The sequence below is a fragment of the Zophobas morio genome, unplaced genomic scaffold (assembly GCF_036711695.1).
Source record: "Zophobas morio isolate AGI-343-1 ecotype UQ-CSIRO unplaced genomic scaffold, CSIRO_AGI_Zmor_V1 ptg000012l, whole genome shotgun sequence".
Classification (NCBI taxonomy): domain Eukaryota; kingdom Metazoa; phylum Arthropoda; class Insecta; order Coleoptera; family Tenebrionidae; genus Zophobas; species Zophobas morio.
The window spans coordinates 5,449,094-5,464,033 of NW_026972117.1; the positions used below are offsets into that span (position 1 = coordinate 5,449,094).

The window sequence follows — 14,940 nt, forward strand, 5'->3', positions numbered from 1 at the left end:
GAACTTTCGATTTTAAATTTTCAGTTTTTCGCATTTTTGATGTTTAGATTTCACTGTTTTTAGGTTCTTCGATTTTTCTTTTGAATTTATCGAATTTTTGAATTCTAAATTCTTGATTTTAAGTTTTTCCGTTTTTCGATTTTTCGGTCCCTCGATTTTTCAATTTTCCAATGTTTCGATTTCCAGGTTTTACATTTTTCGGTTTTTCACTTTTTCAAATTTTGCAATTTTTGAATTTTGGATTTTTCAATTTTTCTATTTCTGGAATTATCAACATTTCGATTATCCGATTGTTAAATTTCCCAATTTTTCAAATTTTCGATTTTTTGTTTTTTTTGGAATTAAAATTTTTCAATATTTAAAATTTTAATTTTTCATTTCTGGGATTTTCAATTTCTTGATTTTTTATATTTTTCGATCGTTTCATATTTCGACTTCTCGATGTTTCAACTTTTCGATGTTCATATTTTCCAGTTTTTCCATGTTTTGATTTTTCAATTTTTCGGCATTTGTGTTTTCATCTAATTTTAAAACAAAAAATCAAATTTTAATAGTTTTAAAACAACTAAAACAAACCGTTTTTTACTCACTAAAATTATGTAGAACATAAGAATAAAAAAATCATCACAATTTAGATGGGGTGGGTGGGCGGGGTTTATATTTTGCCCTTTTTTCTTAATGTAATTTGTATTCTTTAAACAACACGATACTCAAAAACATGTTTTTCACTTCTTATAAAGAAATAAGTATTTTGCAGTTAAGTTCCACCCCCTTGAGACAGGGCGGGTGGGCGGGCAGACACTTTTCCTGTTTGTTTTAATATGTGTAGACTCCTTTTCACTATTTATATTAAGAAAAAAAATTAAGTCAAAAATTAGGCCCCACCCATACCCGCCCTGATCTCAGTTCTTAATTCTGATGATTTTTCATTCGTTGGCAGACCTAGGGGCGGAGTCTAATTGCAAAAATCATATTTCCTTACAAAAATTTACCATTTTAAACCTGTTTTAAGTTTCTATGAATAAAAAAAATCATCACAACAGAGATGGGGTGGGTGGGTGGGGTTTATATTTTGCCCTTTTTTTCTTAATATACATAGTATTCTTTGAAAAACACGACACTCAAAAACATGTTTTTAATTTCTTGGAAAGAAATAAATATTTTGCAGTTAAGTTTCGCCCTCTTGGTTCACAGCGAATAAAAAAAATCATCACAATTGAGATGGGGCGGGTGGGCGGGCTTACATTTTGTCTTTTTGTTTTAATATGTGTAGACTTTTTTTCACAACATGAAACTCAAAACATGTTTAAAATGGAAAATTTGTATAAGGAAATATCGATTTTGCAATTAGACTGCAATGTCGATATTTCCTTGTCAAAAATTACTATTTTAACCATATTCTAAATTTCTTGTTGTGAAAAGAAAGCTATGAATATTACTAACAAAAAGAATATATAAACCCCACCCACCCACCCTATCTCAGTGGTGATGATTTTTTTATTCCTAGAAACCTAAAACATGACGAATAAAAAAAATCATCACAATTGAGATAGGGCGGGTGGGCGGGCTTACATTTTGCCTTTTTTTTTTCTTAATATGTGTAGACTTTTTTTCGCAACATGAAACTTAAAACATGTTTAAAATGAAAATTTGTATTAGGAAATCTCGATATTTCCTTGCAAAAATGTACTATTTTAACCATATTCTAAATTTCTTGTGGTTAATAATGTGGCTATCTATATTGAGAAAAAAAAAAGGCAAAATATAAACCCCGCCCACCCGCCCTTTCCCAATTCCGATGATTTTTTTTATTTGTCGTAAGCCGAGGGGCGGAGTTTAATTATAAAATCCTTATTTTTTCCGGGCAAAATACCATGTGTAGTTAATATGTTCTTAAGTAATTGTGTTATACAAAGAAAACTAATTGTATTCATTAAAAAAGAAGACCAAAAGAGATTTTCGATTTCTCAATTTTCCGGTATTTCAGTTTTACGAATTGACAATTTTGACTTTTTCGATTTTTCTATTTCTCAAAAACCAAAATCAAATTTTATATGTTTTCAAAGAGCGAAATTTGCTGGGTTCTCTTCAGAGGCAAGGGAAGTTCTGACGGACCAATTCTTTATCGAATCAATTAATCATGTTCTGTCTACTATTGGTTTTGTTATTTCGATCCCCGGACTGAAATCACAGCATAGATAACTAAATTGTTATCTCTACTGTGCTGAAATGCTACACAGACGAATCTAAATGTATATGCAACCAACATTACACGCACACTTGAAAACAAACCGGAGCGCTGGAAATTAAAAAATGACAGTTGCAGTAATTTTTGTGACGTGCTACCAATCGCTGAACGAAATGTCACCAAATTTCGATTTGGTTGATTTTTTTGGTGATCTTTTTAGAAACGTTGGGGATATAAAAGTATGGAGTCATGTTTAAAATTGTACAATTTATTCTTATTTACCATACAGACATAAAATAATAGTAATAATAATGTGCATAAATGAAAGAAAACAACAGTTGTAGACTGGAAACTTAGTCTTATAAAAATATAAATAAACAGACTGCACATATAGGTAATGACTTATGATGCATACAATCGGGCCATTGCATGTAAGTTCAGACTGTCTCTACGAGTAGCACAACTTGAATGATAATAATTATTGCATACTGACTAAAGAGGCTATTTATAACTTTAGGTATGCTATGTTATATTTGCACTAACATCGAACTATATTATGTTTCTTTAATAGTATACATTAAAATAAAGCTTTTACCTGAATTTTGAGTGGTTATACATATCTAAAAAATGCCAATCTCACATCACTTTTGCTTATATATATAATAAAGTTAGGTATATAAATGTAATTTACAGAGATATGAAAAAGAACATGCCATTCAGGGTGATACCATACCGAAACACATCAAAACGCGTAATTTTGTCAAAAATTTAGTATCTCGGATGACATAAGTGGTCATAGTTTGGAAGGCACTTACTACTTCATTTTTGAACACATTAAGCCTAGTCGAGAACGCAACAACTACTACACCAACAAAAGATCGGGAGAATTAGTTCCAAAGGTTTGCGCAATTTCGAAACAAACACAGTTTAAAGGCCACTTTTCGAAAAATATCACTTCACGAGACGCATAAAGTTAAACGAGCGTGGTAGACCCATAAATGGCAGGAAGGCATTTATAATTTCTTTTAAATCGTAATAATCTTTCTACATTTACAAGTTTTTTATATAAATTTTGTACATTATTTCATATCCTACACTCTAAACAAATCACAAAAATAATTTTTTGTTGGCTCCGTGACTCCTAAGACTATCTCTGAAAGTATAAATGTTTGTTTCAATTAATCAACATGTGCTATCTGGTGAACTGAGTCGCAAATAATCGTGTGGCAGCACTGGAGTTCGTCTGTTCGAGTTGCACTACACTTTGTACATACACAACACCTACATTCACTATTGATGCTACGTTGTAACATATAATACATTTGGCATTGCTACAAGTCAGTAAATCATAGCTTCTCACCAAGTGGAAATGCACAGGGGGGCGCGGGGCGCCCGGGGGTGCGCCGGCCCGCGTCACGCGCATGCGCACGATTGCACATCGGGGGAGTTAATTTTGATTAAGAGTTGCGCGGGCGCGGCGCCCCGGGCGCGCATGCGCCCTCTAACGTCTGGAAATACAGAAGCTAAAGGCATCAACAAAGCATCTTTAATATCTATACATCTGTTTTAGTTACATATTTACTAAATAAATACAAATAATTTAAGGAGGAGACCAACTTATAAGAAATACTGATAATAACTGACCGTTTCTATTAAGTTAACGCCTATGTCTCGAACTAAAACTACCTAAAACAGGAATTCCTCAATATTGCACTGAAAAAATACAGTGGCTGATAAGAGCTAGTAGTCGTAATAGTACACGTACAATCGATTACATTGTCATTTTGTACATGCTCAATAACCTATCGAGTGACTTTGGTGTATTCTCATAGTTAGTATTAAAATAAACCATTCTCACGTTTCCCTCAACGCCTGGTATGCAAATATGAAAAAATAAATAGCATCTGCACACTTAACCACTAAATATACAAAAATTAAATTACTAATAAAATAAATAAATAACCTTTTTACAAAATATATTTAAACTATTTTTTAAGTAAACATTAAACAACTCCTTAAAAAATGTTTATTTCTCTTTATGATTCAACCGTTCGAGATATGCAAATGTGGAGTATACTAGGTGTTTTAATAGGTAAATCAATAACTTCTTCCGCACGACCGCGATAAAACTCTATTTTCATAACGTCGTCATTGTTTCGCCAGCGTACCAACTACTCAAACAAAAATGTATATAAATAACAAACAATTTAGCTTCTCAGAAATGCAGATTACGCCGCCCTAATTGTGTGCTTCGCGTTTATTACAGCGACACTGACTATGTCGTAAAAGAAAAACAGTTACGTTTATAGAAACGTGACGTAATTTTTATAATTGTACGCAATTATTCACTTAATGAGCACAATGGAGGCTATCAGACATAAATAAAAATAAACATTTTAATAAGGCGGACTGGGAAAACAATTTTAATTTAAATTTGTATACGTGTACAGGTGCCTGGATAAAGATCTCTTTAGAATATCATTATTGCATAGCATTTTCAACTGTTTGGGCCCCGATACAGCAATGTCAGTGTCAAGAAAGCACGGTTTTAGTTCTGGTGGACTGGAAAAGCGAACACGGGGCGAGCGCAGCGAGCACCACGAGGTTTTACAACGAACCACAATGTTAGTCGTTTTTTAATTCATACTAGGACTAAAGTGGGGTCGTGACGAAGGACAACCCGATCACATTTTTTTTTCGACCTTAATTTTTTTTAAATCACTCAAATAAATGTAACAATGGCCAAGTTCAAAACACATCTACCAGACTTTGAGTATTTTGATTACTTTAAAATTCGGATTCATTGATTGATTCGCAAAATCTGTGCAATTCTAACCTTTATGTACCAAAAACCACGACTACACCCACAAAAAAACACTTTGTTGATGTCAACAAATTTCGATTTAAAATTTTTAGCTTAGACTTAAAACTAAATCCGGCGCTGGAAGTTAAAACTTGAAACTTTAATTGAAACTAAAACTGAGCCTGAATGTAATAATCTGGAAGGAAAGTTCAAACTGGAACTGCTTAAAACTCAACGTGAAACTAAAACGAAGTCCCAAATTTGAACTATAACTGACTTTCGATCTCAATTTCAAATTAAAACAGATCAAGAACGTGAAACTATAACTGCGCTCAAAGCTGAAACTGAAACACTGAACGGTGATCTAAAATGAACCCAAAAGTGACTGTAACGTCAAAATTAAACTGCAGCTGAAACTGAACGTGAATTTCGGTCTTAAAATGAAACTGAGTCTGAAATTCAACTAGACAAAACTGAACCTACAATAAAATATGCCTGAAACTAAAATTGAATTCAACTCTGAATTTCGTTCTAAACTTCAAACTGAAACAGAGCTTAAAAGTGAAATTGAACCTAAAAATGGCAAAGCTACAAATCGGAAATTAGACTCTCGCTTAAACTGGGTTCGAGTTTATAATGAATTGGATGTGAATACAAACCAAAAAATGAAACTGAGTTTAAAACTAAATCTGAAACTAGATACAGTTATAAACTATAAATTGAAACTTTGGTTGCACCTTGAAAGTGAATTTGAAACTAAACTTGTAACGTTGAACTAGCTTCAAGTGGAACTAAATTTGATTCTTAATCTTGAACTGAGCCTGAACCATAATTTGAACTTGAAACTGGAATTCTTAATAATCTGCAAGGAAAGCTTAACCTGCAACAGTTTAAAACCTGAAACTAAAATTGAGCTCCAAATTTGAACTGAAACTGAATTTCATTCTAAATTTCAAACTAAAACAAGCTTGCAACTTGAAACTATAACTGAGTTCTAAGCTGGAATACTGAATTGTGTTCTAAAATTAAAACTAAAAATGACTGTAACACCCAGCTATAAATTACAAAATTAAACTGAACCTGAAACACAATGTGGATTTCGACCGTCAAATGAACTAATCTAAAATTAAACTGAAAAAAACTGAGTTTGAATCGAAATCTGAAACTGAATCTAACTGTAAACTTAAACTAAGAGCCTGAAATTACAATAGAACATGGCTGAACCTAAAACTGAAACTGGCTTTGACTCTGAACAATAACTGAATTTCGTTTCTCAGCTTCAAACTGAAACAGAGTTTGAAAGTGAACCTGAAGCAATAATAAAACAAAAATTCAAAATGAAACTGAATGTGAATCACAGCTGTAAAATGAAACTGAGTCTAAAACTGAATGAGAAAAAAACGGAAACTGAATTTAAATCTGAAACTAGGTTAGAATACAATTGTAGACTGAAACTAAAATCGTCACTGAATTTGAGCCTAGACTCAAAATCGAAGCTACAACTCTTCTTGAAACTAAATCCAGCGCTGGAAGCTAAATTTGACTCTAAACCCTAAAATGAACTATATTAAAATTGACTTGAACTTGAAACTAAAACCGAGCATGTGGACCTCATACGAACTAAACAGAAATAGAATGTGAAACTGCAACTGAGCTTAAAGCTGAAACTGAAACACCGAATTGTGTTCTAAAATTGAACCTAAAATTACTGCAACGCCAAGCTGCAAACTACAAAATTAAATTGAAGCTGAAACTGCACGAGAAAAAACTGAGTTTGAATCTAAACCTGAAACTGAATCACAATATAACTGTAAACTTAAACTACCAGTTTGAAATTACAATAGAAGAAGTCTGCAGCTAAAACTGAAACTGACTTTGACGCTGAACAATAACTGAATTTCTTTTCTCAGCTTCGAACTGAAACAGAGCTTGAAAGTGAACCTGAAACAATAAAAAATCAAAAATTTAAAATGAAACTGAATGTGAATCAGAACTGTAAAATGAAACTGAGTCTAAAACTGAACGAGAAAAAAACACGGAAACTGTAAACCGAAACTAAAATCGCGATTGAATTTGAGCTTTGACCCCAAATTGAAGCTAGAACTCATCTTGAAACTAAATCCAGCGCTGAAAGTTAAATTTGGCTCTAAACCCTAAAATGAACTAAATTAACATTGAGTTTAACTTTAAACTAAAACTGAGCCTGAATCTGAACCTTAAATGAGATTTCGTTCTTCGTGAAACTGAAACTGAGCTTAAAGCTGAGACCAAAATACTGAACTGTATTCTAAAAATGAACTTAAAAATCACTGCAACGCACGCTGCAAATAACAAAATTAAATTGAAGCTGAAACTGTATGTGAATTTCAGTCTTAAAATGAAACTGAAGCTGAAGTTGAAGGAGAAAAAATTGAGTTTTAATCTAAATTTGAAACTGAATCAGAATATAATTGTAAACTGAGACTAAGAGCCTGAAGCTGCAATAGAACATGCCTGAAACTAAAAGTGAAACTGAGTTTGACTCTAAACAACAACTGAATTTCAGCTTCAAACTGAAACTGAATGTGAATCAGAGCTGTAAAATGAAACTGAGTCTAAAACTCGACGAGAAAAAAAAACCGGAAACTGTAGATTGAAGCTAAATTCGCCACTGAATTTGAGCCTAGACCCTAAATTGAAGCTTCTAAATCCAGCGGTAGAAGTTAAATTTGACTGTAAACCCTAAAATGAACTAAATTAACATTGAGTTGAACTTGAAACTAAAACTGAGCCTAAATCTGAAATTTGAAACTAAAATAGACTTTGCAATTAAACCTCAAACGAACTAACCGGAAATAGAATGTGAAACTGAAACTGAGCTTAAAGCTGAAACTAAAACACTGAACTGTGTTCCAAAATTGAACCTAAAAATTACTGCAATGTTAAGCTCCAAACTACAAAATTAAATTGAAGCTGAAATTCAACGAGAAAAAACTGAGTTTTAATCTAAAAGTGAAACTGAATCAGAATTTTATTGTAAACTGAAACTATGAGCTGATTCTGAACAATTACTGAATTTCGTTCTGGACTTCAAACTGAATAGAGATTGAAAATGAACCTGAAACTGAAGCTGGTGAAGTTGAACCTGTAAATGACTATAGTGCAAAGTGGAAGTTAAACTCTAACTAAAACTGAGTTTGAAACTAGATACAGCTATAAGCTTTGAATTGAAACTTTGGCAGCACTTTGAAAATGCAACTGAGATTTACTATAAGCTCTAAACTAGCTTCAACTGGAACTAAATTTAATTCTAAACCGTGAACTATTATTTAAAACTGAGGCTAAATTTTCATCTGAACTGAATGTAATTTAGGTGTGAAATGAAACTTGAATGTTTCCTAGTTTTTTGACATTTTGACAAATTTGTGAACTAGGTTTGACCAACTCAAACTGCAAACCAAATAAAAAAAATCTTCAATGAACTGATTGAGAAAATCGTGGTTTTATGGGAAAATGTGACATAACCTAACCTCAACTTTTGGTACAAGCGCACTCTAGATTATCTCTCATGGTCATGGTGTTTGAGATTCGTGATATCATCGTAAACTTGGCCAATTGTAGTATTTTTGAGAATGTTATCTGGAAATATATCTCTGACAAGGTCGAATATGGGTATGTAGATCCGGTGTCCTTGAAACCTGCGGCTCCCACCGCTCTCGCTCCTGCGCGTCGCGTTTTCCGCGTTAAACAGTATATCTCATAACGTCAAAATGGAACCTCGCGCATTGGACGTTCATATATCCTAAGTCCGTCCAATCCAACCGGCGAGAACAGATTGTCGTAAAGCGAATTGGGAATGTTGATAAATTTTCCCTGCAACGAATGTGATTTACCTAGCGAAAATATCCACTCTAATTTTGAATTTCGAACAATAGTATACATATACACAACAGTCTTTTATGGAACTGGCCGAAACTTTGGCTTCTAGATAAATTTTATAAAATCGTCCGAAACATTCTACACACTAAAACTCGAAAAAACAACTGCTCGCAATCCACATAAAAAAAGCCTGCCGGGGCTCCCCCCGCCTACCGTCAACTAATAATAATTTATCACATTACATTGTAACACCGTCTCGTCTCATTCGCCGCGGCACTCCGCCATCGGCTCCATCTTGATGGTGGCCATCGAGTCCTTGGGCCTGGGTGTGGCGGCGTGCATGGGCTTGACCAGCTCGTCGATGTCCTCCTGGAAGAGATTCTCGGGGCGCGGGGAGGCGAAGCCCCGCGGCGGCTTGTACGCCATGCCCATGCCCACGTCCATGCTGATGGCCGGCTCCATGGAGCTGGAGACGGTGAGGCCGAGCGGCGACGAGATGGGGCTCTCGAGCGCCGACTCGGCGGGGCTGATCCGCAGGTCCTGGATGCTGCCGGCGGGGCTGCTCATGCTGCGCATGGAGCTGACGTGGGGCATGGTGACGGGGGCGGTGGCGCCGTTGCTGGCCATGGAGGTGACGCTGCCGCAGTGGCCGGCGAGCGCGAGAGAGTTGACGAGGCTGGCGACGGGGTTGGTGTCGTGGCCGGAGCTCTGGTGCTGCGCCGCCGCCACCATGCTGCACATCTGTTGGCGGAGGCCCTGCGCGACGGCCGCCACGGCGGCGGCGGCCGCGGCGCCGGGGGACACGTTCGGGTCGGACCCGTTGCTGCAGGAGTTGTTGGGGTAGCTGTGTATGCTGACGCCGTCCTGGAATTCAGTCATGGCGCGGTTAGTGGGATTCTTAATCCTGGACATAATTTGCTTTATTAAAAATGATTTGCGATTGTAAATGAAAAATCCGCATTAAATAAAATGTTGTAAATTTAAAAAGTATATGTAAAAGTTTCTAAAACTAAAGAATATTTTATAAGAATTCAATTTCCTGAACGGAAAATGGAAACAATCTTCGAGTGAAGATCTAGATCGAGATTAAAAAGAAAGCTAATGAAGGTGAATTTTATTAATCAGGACCGGTGAAGGCCTTATCAGGTCAAGCCATGTCAGGTTAAGCCATATCAGGTTAAGTCAGATCAGTCCACGTCAGGTTGGATAACTTAGGTTAGGTCAGGTCAGGTCAGGTCAGGTCAAGTCAGGTTAAGTCAAATCAAGTCAAGTCAGGTTAGGTCAAGTCAGGTCACGTCTGATCAGGCAAGGTTCGGTCTGGTCCGGTTTTGGTTTCTTGACTTCTCGACTTTTTATATTCCTATTTCTGGATTTCTCGACTTTTCGACGTCTTGATTTCCCGATGTTTTGGTTTCTCAGTTCTTCGATTCTTAAATTTTTCGATTTTTCTGATTTTTTATTTTTCAATTTCTCGACTGTTTTGATTTTCAATTTTCCGACTTTTCAGCTTTTGGATTGTTCGATGTTCCAGTTTTGGAATTTTTAAATTTTTGGATTTTTTAATTTTTCGTCAATATTTTAGGCTTTCGATTTGTCAATGTGTGAATTTTTCAATATTTCAGTTTTGGGATTTTTCAATTTTTGGGATTTATTAATTTTTATTTTTCAAATTTTAGATTTTTCCATTGCAATTTTTTCGAATTTTCGACATCTCGGTTAGATTTTTCAGTTTTTCGGTTTTTCAATTTTTCAGTTTTTACAATTTCTGATGTTTACATTTTTCAGTTTCTCAATTTCTCGATTTATCAACGTTTCGATTATTCATTTATTCAGTTTTTCGCTTTTGATTTTTCGATAAATCGAAAAGTTGAGAAGTTTGAATATCTGGATGTTTCAATTTTTCGATTTTTCAATTTTGGAATTTTTCAATTTCTCGATTCTTCAATTTTTCAATTTTTTTAAATTTTAGATTTTTCTATTTTTCGTTTTTTTATTTTTCTTTTTCTCCATTTTATAAATGTTACATTCCTCAATTTTTTAATTTTTAAATGTCAATTTTTCCAGTTTTCAAATTTTCGTTTTATCGACATCCCGCTGTTTGAAAATTTTTCGATTTTTTGATTTTTTTTTGACGATTTCATAAGTTTTGAATTGCTTTATTCATCCAGATTTCGATGTTTCGATTATTTTCCATTGTTCAATTTCCCGATTTTGCAATTCTTCAATTTTCCGATGTTTTTAGAACTAAAATTTCTAATTCAAATTTTAATTGTTCGCTTTTGAGCTAAATTTCTCGATTTTTTCTGTTGGTGTTTCAATTTTTCATTTTCTCGATGCTTCGATTTTTCAATTTCTCGTTTTTTTAAATTTTTTTGATTCTTAGGCTTTTCGATTTTCCGTTTTTTCAATTTTTCGATTTCCCACATATATATTTCAGATTCGGAATGTCTCAATTTCCCGATTTTTTAAATTTTATAATTTTCGAATTCTCGTTTTCTTGATTTTTGAATTTTTAAAATTTTACATTTTTCGATTTTACGATTTTTTTCCATTTCCCAATTATTCAATTTTTTAATGCAAACTTTTCGATTTTTCGAATTTTCGATTTCTCGATTTGTTAATTTTTAAACGTTTCAATCTTTATCGTTTCATGTTTCGATTTGTTAGTGTTTCAATTTTTCGAAGTTTGGATTTTTCGATTTCTCGCCAAAAAATAATTTTTTTCATTTTTTGGCTTTTCGATTTTCCAATTTTTCGTCATTTCAGAATCCGAATGTGTCAATTTCCGGTTTTTAAAATTCCATACTTTTCGATTTCTAGTTCTATTTGATTTTTAAATTTTTTAAATTTGACATTTTTTGATTTTCCGATTTCCCTATTTTTTAATGTCGATTTTCCGAATTTTCGATTTCTCGATATCTCGGTTTTTAAAATTTTTGACTTTTAGCATTCTGGATTTCTCGATTTGTTATGTTAATTTTTTAAACATTTCAATTTTGGGGATTTTTCCACTTCTGGGTTGTCAGTTTTTCGATTTCTTTAATTTTTGAATTTTTTGATGTTTCGATTGCGCCTGTTTTTTCAGGTTTTCGATTTTCCAAATTTTCAGGTCTTTTTCGATTTTAAAACGTATTGAGATCTTGATTTCTAGAATTATCAACATCTCGATATTTCAATGTTGGAATTTTAAAATTTTTCGATTTTTTAAATTTTATACTTTTCGATTTCTCGTATTTTTCATTTTTAATTTCTCCATTTTTAAAAAAATACATTTTTCGATTTTACGATTTTTCTTGTTCTCATTTCCTTATTTTTCATTTTTTAAATGTCAATTTTTCGAATTTTTGATCCTCGACATGTCGGTTTTTCGGTTTTTAAAATTTTTGACCTTTAGATTTTTGGATTTCTCGATTTGTTAATTTTTAAACATTTCCATTTTGGGTACTTTTCCATTTCTGGGTTTGTCAATTTTTTAAAATTTACATTTTTCGATTCTACGATTGTTTTATGTTTCCATTTGACTATTTTTCAATTTTTTAATGTTAATTTTTCGAGTTTTCGAATTTTCAATGTCTCGACATCGAGGATTTTCGGTTTTTAAAATTTTTGGCTTTTAGATTTTTGGATTTCCCGATTTGTTAATTTTTAAACCTTTCAATTTTGGGCCTTCTTTGAGTTCTAGGTTTGTCAATTTTTCGATTACTTTCATTTCAAAATTCTCAATTTTCCAAATTTTCGAGTCTTCTTCGATTTTAAAACGTAGTGATTTCTTGATTTCTAGATTTATCGATATTCCGATGTTTCAATGTTGGAATTTTTCAAATTTTTGATTTCCCAATTTTTCCTCATATCAGATTCGGAAAGTGTAAATTTTCAGATTTTTTAAATTTTAGACTTTTTGATTTCTTGTTTTTTTTTTGATTTTTAATTTCTCAATTTTTTAAATTTTACATTTTTCGATTTGACGATCTTTCTTGTTTTCATTTCCTTATTTTTAAATTTCGGATTTTCAATTTCTCGACATGTCGGTTTTTCGGTTTTTAAAATTTTCGACTTTTAGATTTATGGATTTTCTCGATTTGTTAATTTTTACACATTCCAATTTTGGGAATTTTTCAACTTCTGGATTTGTCAATTTTTCGATTTCTTTAATTTCAAAATTTTCAATTTCTTAATGTTTAGATGATGCTTTGATTTTTCGAATTTTCAATTTTTCGATTTTTAAAATGTGTTGATTTCCCGATTTCTAGATTTATCGACATTCCGACATTTCAATGTAGGAATTTTTCAATTTTTCGATTTCCCAATTTTTCGTCATGTCAACTTCCCGATATTTTAAATTTTACAGTTTTCGATTTTACGATTTTAGCTCAGGTCAGGTCAGGTCAGATCAGTACATTTCAGGTTGGATAAATCAGGTTACGTCAGATGAGGCCATGTCAAGTCAGGTCAGGGTGAGTCAAGTCAGGTCAGTCCATGTCAGGTCAGATTATAGTTTTTGAAAAAGTGGTCTAAAAATCTTCAAAAAATTCTGAAATATAGATCTCGACGTGATGATTCGAAAAATATAGCGTGTTTGTGATTTCTAATACCAATCTTCGAAATATTTGGCTTTCAATTCAATTTTTTTAAAGAAATCCTAAAAATTGCAATATTTCATTAGTAGGAGTTATCGAAGAAACGAAACCGGACGTAACTTCTAGAGGTCAAATTCACAAGAAAATGTGTTTAAGTAATTTTCGAAAATGGTCGAAAATGGGTCGAAATTTTCACGAGGGGATTTGAAATTTGAGATTTTGAAACAGTTACCAAAAAAATCTTTAAAAATTCTGACAAAAAAAAAACGAAAACGGAAACGAATGAAAACACAGACAAAGACTTGAACATGAAAAATGAAGAAACGAAGTAACAACGTGAATTTCATAAACTTTATATCATGTACAGAAAAAACATTTACGCGCATTAACACAAACAATAAACCCGATATATGTATTTATAATAGTTTACAATTATCGTCATCGATAATATAAATAAACCAGTAAGTTAATTATAACACAGCAAGTATTTTGATTACAAACGATGCGCCAAACCGCAGATTTTACAACAAACAATTATTTTGCTAGCGCACATATGTTTAATTTGAACAAATATTTGTCGTGATTTATTAAGTTCCGCTGCAACAGTTGTTTACGTTAACAGATGATAAATTTATCAGCGAAAAAAAAATGTTTGCAATTCATACGCAGATCAGTGAAGTGGCAAATTTCGATTTTTGTGAAAATTTTACTTATTTTATTCGATACGTACGTGTAATCGCGGGTAGCCAATATGAGGTTCTTCTTTGATTTGATGCGAGTCTCTAAACACTACTGCTCTTATAACGCCTCGTATATGCTCGTCCGGCCACACTCCTAGCAGAATCCTCTGAGGCCTTCCTCTTCCTTTCGGCCGTAAATCTGAAATCGAAAACACTTTAGCTAAAGCATCACAAAACACACACCAAAGCAAAATTTAATTTTTAAGTGCGTCTTCCCCGACTACCTGTTCCTGTTTAGTCTGGGCTTTTACCCAAAATCTAAAAAAAGCGATTTTTTTATAACTTCCTTTCAATAATTGAAACGGGAATGTCGTCAAACACTGTTAAAAATAGCAAGGGTATCTACCCCTATACATTTTTAAAGCGGACTTTTCCACTATAAATCATACAACTAAAAAGCGACGAGTAAAAAGTGTATTTCTTTAGATTAGCTCGATGTAAGGAGGAGCAGCGACACGAAAACGCAATCGAGACGATTGCCTTAAGAGATCAATTCCGTTCATACGAGTTGAATTTTTTAGGGAGTAAACGCTTCCGTTTGCAAGCAGTAATTAGGAAACTGAATGTCTGCACATCCGTAATTAGTATCGACTTGAACGCTCTAATAGAGTTTGGGTATGGGTTTTCGCAACGCTCTCACGGAATTTACTGAATAACAGAACTGTTGTGGCGGTTAAGAGGGCTGCGAAACTCACAAATACAGAAATTGGGTTGCTAATACAGCTATTCAGATGTAGGTGGCGCTCAAATTTCAAAGTCCACCATTTATTTTTT

At 33.4% G+C, this 14,940-nt stretch overlaps 1 protein-coding gene across 6 annotated transcripts in view; it reads right to left on the minus strand.

Moving 5' to 3' along the window:
• Nucleotides 1-2,440: 2,440 nt before the first annotated feature.
• Nucleotides 2,441-14,940, minus strand: part of LOC135127681 (protein bric-a-brac 1-like) — a 564,157-nt gene continuing 551,657 nt past the window's right edge. For 5 of the 6 annotated variants that reach the window (XM_064054234.1, XM_064054233.1, XM_064054229.1 and 2 more), the window contains 2 exons: nucleotides 14,157-14,305; nucleotides 2,441-9,713 (listed from right to left, as the gene is read on the minus strand). In XM_064054234.1, the coding sequence (XP_063910304.1) occupies nucleotides 9,111-9,713; nucleotides 14,157-14,305 (752 nt within the window). In that variant the 3' untranslated portion in view covers nucleotides 2,441-9,110. The remainder of the gene's footprint in view (nucleotides 9,714-14,156; nucleotides 14,306-14,940) is intronic. The other variant, XR_010280263.1, reaches the window with a different exon arrangement.